Here is a 4,844-nt window from a genome sequence, read left to right on the forward strand (position 1 = left end):
TAATTTAAAGATTGAGATTCATCTCCAAAGTAGTTCTGTCATTTTTGCCTTTTAATTAAATTGATTAATTAAAAAAATGTCATATTAACAATTGTCATATGAAATTAGTTATGGTTTTTTGAGCATGATATTGATAAGTCATGGTATTGTAACGAAGGCTATTCGTAGATTAATAATCTACATGGTAAAGTGGGGGTGACTCTTCATGGTTAAAAAAACTCATTACATGTTTTCTTTAATGTATATATGTTTAACTTATATATTAATTGTTTTTATAATTAATTAATTAATAGTAAAATTTTAAATAAAATTTTAATTTTTTTATTTTTTTAATTTTAGCAATCTGAGATGTGCTTGTCAAAGTTTATCAACCATTTAATTTATGTGATTATGCTAATTATAGGATAAGAAAAATTTAAAATACTATCAAGAGGCCTTTTACCTTGATCTAAAGGATAGAGATAATCTTTTTAGAAATTCAAGATACTATAATGAAGCCATTAACCATAATTTAAAACATAAAAATATTTTTATTATTAATTACGTCAATAGGCATGTCTATTTTGGAATAAGGTTTTTATTATTTTAATTTAATTATCAATAATTATTAGGTGGATGGCAATATTCTAGAATATTATTTGTAGTAGTCACAAATCAAAGTAGTTAAAAGTAGTTATGTCATTTCTACCATTTTAATTAAATTTATTAAACTAAAAATATCATATGAACAAGTGTCAAAAAAATAAATGAAAAATGAAAAACACTATATTACAAACTCTTAAATAAACCCTATTAAATATCAAATACAAAATATTTATCACCACACCAATCTACTTAAGATTTAACTCAAATTTTTCAAATATAAAAACAAAATTATAAAACAAACAGAATAATTTATTGAATTCAAAATAGTTATCATCAAACCAATCTTCTTAACATTTAACTTAATCTTTTCATAAAAACAAAATTATAAAACAACCCGAATAATTCTTTATTTTTCAACCAGTATCATTATTATTTAATTTAAATATTACATTTACCTCACTCAACATTTATCCACATTTATCATCATTATTATTTAAATGAGAGGTTTATAACCATCTCAAAACAGAATTGAATTATTTATATCCACCTTTAATATGAAGTAGAAGATTTATAGTTAAAAAGAAGAAACACTCCTAGATTAATAATTTATATGGTTGTATAAGTTCTAGAAGAGGGAATGAGGGAATATGGTGTACACCAGGAAAGAAGAAACACTCCTAGATCAATAATTTATATGGTTGTATAAGTTCTAGAAGAGGGAATGAGGGAATATGGTGTACAAAAGGAAAGTTAATAAAATTTAAAGATATTTTGAGTAGATAGGGTAGGAAATGTATTATATAAAGTAAAATATTTATAGCTAAAAGAAAGAATATTTCTTGATTATGAATTTATATGGTGGTATAAGTTTTAAAAAATAAATATGATATACATAAAGAAAGTTAAAGAAATTGGAAGATATTTAGATTATACCAATTTAAATAAGTAAAAAATTTATGATGAGAAAATCTATCATAATTCAACTAATAGTGAAAACAAATCAAATATAAAATTAAAATTAACCAAATTAAATTTTCAAAATATTTTAAAATTAATAACCATTAAATACAACCCCTCGTTAAACAATAAACAAAAATTAATGAGGGTTAATACACCTTATATTCTAAATGCTACTTGCAGTTAACAATAAATAAATAAACCATTTCCATGATGCTATTTCAATGGAGTTGTAAACCATTATTTACATCAAAGAATATTTTCTTCTACGGTTCCCAAAGAAAAACTCCATCATCATAATCCTAACTTCCAATACAGTGGGTCTGTGGATCCATCTATCACACATATTTGCATTACAACAAAAGTTTTCACAGACCTTCCCTCCCACGCTTTGCAGAATCTACACAACTGGCTCGCTCATTTACAATCCTCAAGAATTTACACAGAATCGTATCAAGTCCTCTACCTCACAAGTTACATTTTCTTACATAAAAACAATATGTCATACAGAAACACAGATGCCAACAGTATATACTCATTCTCCTGCCTGAAGATCTGCGAGCAAAATTCTGACCATCGTTAACTTTGAGACATTTATATCCTTTTTCTCTTCACTTGCAGCAGTCACCACACAGCATTGAGAATTAAAGCTTCGGAAAGATCTGTAATGCAAACAAAAAGGTGTAGGACAATAGGAGAAGATCATGAAAAGTGCCACTCACTCAGTAATGCGTACCTGGTTTATTGGTAGCTTGACAAAAGCTATTTCTTAATAAATTTGCGCAGAAATTTCATACCGATCCAATCAACCTCCCTGCAATTCCATGTTCCACGAAACAAAAATGTTCATGAATGCTTATCTATATTGAAAAGCAGGAAAAAAAACCAATGGTTTTGTTTAATTATTTTAAAGCAGGAAAAAAAATTGACGGCCCTTGACTATCAGATTCCTAAATGTCAAGAGAATTATTTAAAAAAATCGTACCATCAGATTCCAGGAATATCCAGGAATCTGGAATAAATTCAAGAAGTATAAATGGCATACCTCTGCGTTGACCTGCTGTTTGTTCTTCTAACTTTCTGCCAACGTTGCCACGGGAGCTGGTGGCTGCTTGCTGGGGAGGAAAGAGCACCTTATCAATACCTTGAACAGAGATCCTGCCATCAATATAAATATCATTATCATACAGATGAGCTGCCTCTTCTCCTTCTCCAAACACAACAGTACCATCTGCTTCCTTGGAAAGCAGCTTGTGAGGCACCCTCAGAGTATCATACTTAATCTTCCCAAATCTTCTCACTGCGTTATATAAACTTTCTTCTGTCTGATAATCCGGAATGATGTGATAATACACAATGTGCTCAGGGGCACCCACTTCGCTCAGTTGCTCTGTGGTCAGCTTACCCATGGCTTCATCATTAGGAGCCAGGACAGTAATCCTGTATCCCTCAGAGACAAGCTTGGCCAGTTCAGAAGCCAGAGATGTGAGATTCACAAGAATATCTGCCATCTCACTGTACCCTCCAAAAAGGGACAATGTATCAATAAAATCCTTAACTTGGCTCTCTCCATCAAACCAATGGTGACCAGAGGAGGGTCCAGGAGCAGGGGCAGGGGCCAAAGAAGGCCCAGGAGCCATTGCAGTATAACTAATGGGAGCTGCCATGAGTGGGCTCTTGGGGCCATTAATGGAAGCTGAAGTTGATAACTTAGTTAAAACAGGGGCCCCCTCTGGTTTCACAGCCAAGACCACCCCATGTCTCCATGCATTAAAATCATCTTGCACAGACTTGGGCACCAGAAGCCTATCAATTCCATGAATAACACCATCAGGTCTCACAGCAGCATTGGGATGTGTTAAAGCAGCCAGATCTACGGTTTTTACATTGTTTTCCTTCACAGAAAATTGCAGAGCATCTTTGGAAAGTGCTTCATGGGTTGCATTATTGCTCCATTCCTCGGCTGTTATCCTCCTGGGAATAATATGGGCCTGCAACAATCTCTGCAACGAATTGAGATTGCCGGGCTCACCCATGAACCTCTTGAATTCTGGGTCCAAATTCTTCTCCAGATGAGCATTTTGAGGGGCCAAAATTGTGATATTGGTATTGCTCACCATCTCTTCCAATGGTTGTAACAGCGAGGCCTTCTCCACCAGCTCGATCAGCTCTGTGTAGCGTGAGTCCAACAGGGCAACCAGAATTGAATTTGAACTGATTGCAGGAGTAGAATCTACATTATGCACTGATAGTATGATACAAAAGGCCACAAAAAATGCGAAAAACTGAGAATCATTTGCCTGCAGAGCTGAAAAAAATCTCCCCATTTGGACTGGGAAAACAATCGATAATTTGGATTCAAATTATCAATCGTTGCTTGGGCAAAAACACATACAAGCTGGTGCCGAGAGCTGGCATTGCAGTTCAAATTTATGGAATGACGAAACGAAATGCGTGGGGTGAAAGTGAGGTCAGATGCAACAAGAACTCATCGGCCGTCGAGATTGACGTTTCGGTTCGTTTGATTTGTTTCGGTAAATTCTTGAGATGCACGTCCGGTCCCTCGTTAAATTTCACCGGTGTAAATAGGATGGAGTAGGAAATAAGAAGATTTATGCTTAGAGAAGCGAATCCATGCCCCGCAAAATTGGCATACCCCACTCATTTTTATTTTTAATAGTGGTGTTTATTTTTAATACCTCTAAGAAAAATTGAACTCACATTTTATAATAAAGGACCAAAGTCCAAAGTTTTAAGAGTTAGTTTAATTGGTCGAGTCAATATGTTGTCAATTTAGAGTCAATACCTAGTCAATTTGGAGATCATATGGTTAATTCTCTTCTACGCCCTTGGAGTTAGCACTAGTCAATATGTTGTCAATTTGGAGTCAATACCTAGTCAATTTGGAAATCATAGGGTTAATTCTCTTCTACGCCCTTGGAGTTAGCACTGCTAGTCTAACCGATAAGCTTTAAAAGATTTCCTTGGAGTTAGGCCTGCTAGTTTGATCGACCTATTTCATTCTTCTGATTCAAACTCACCATTGCACATACATGTATAATTATGGGCTTATTCCACTCTTGTTATTCAATTGATATGGTCGAAAGGTTTTATTTCAACTTATTTGACATGGTTTTCTGGTTATTGTTTATATCTTAGTCATTGATATTTACATTTGTATGATGGTGTAACAATCCAAAGGTATTAATTTATGATTAATGGTGTTGGAGAATAGTTTGGGTAAAAGTATCTATTTGTAATAAATGGTGTTCGAAAATACTAAATACCAAGTGAAAGTGTAT

General features: G+C 33.4%; 1 protein-coding gene across 1 annotated transcript; it reads right to left on the bottom strand.

Annotated features, from left to right (window-relative positions):
* Positions 1 to 1,677: 1,677 nt before the first annotated feature.
* On the bottom strand, positions 1,678 to 3,927 carry LOC149206454 (fasciclin-like arabinogalactan protein 17). Its single transcript, XM_089393728.1, has 3 exons — positions 2,588 to 3,927; positions 2,279 to 2,356; positions 1,678 to 2,097 (listed from the first exon to the last, which is right to left on the bottom strand). The coding sequence occupies exons 1-2, from the start codon at positions 3,867 to 3,869 to the stop codon at positions 2,334 to 2,336; spliced, it is 1,305 nt and encodes a 434-aa protein (XP_089249854.1). The 5' UTR covers positions 3,870 to 3,927; the 3' UTR covers positions 1,678 to 2,097; positions 2,279 to 2,333.
* Between the last annotated feature and the right edge of the window lie 917 nt (positions 3,928 to 4,844).

Source organism: Pinus tabuliformis, chromosome 1_2 (genome assembly GCF_031772625.1).
Source record: "Pinus tabuliformis cultivar Carrire ecotype Pingquan chromosome 1_2, CPIR1, whole genome shotgun sequence".
In the NCBI taxonomy this organism is placed as follows: domain Eukaryota; kingdom Viridiplantae; phylum Streptophyta; class Pinopsida; order Pinales; family Pinaceae; genus Pinus; species Pinus tabuliformis.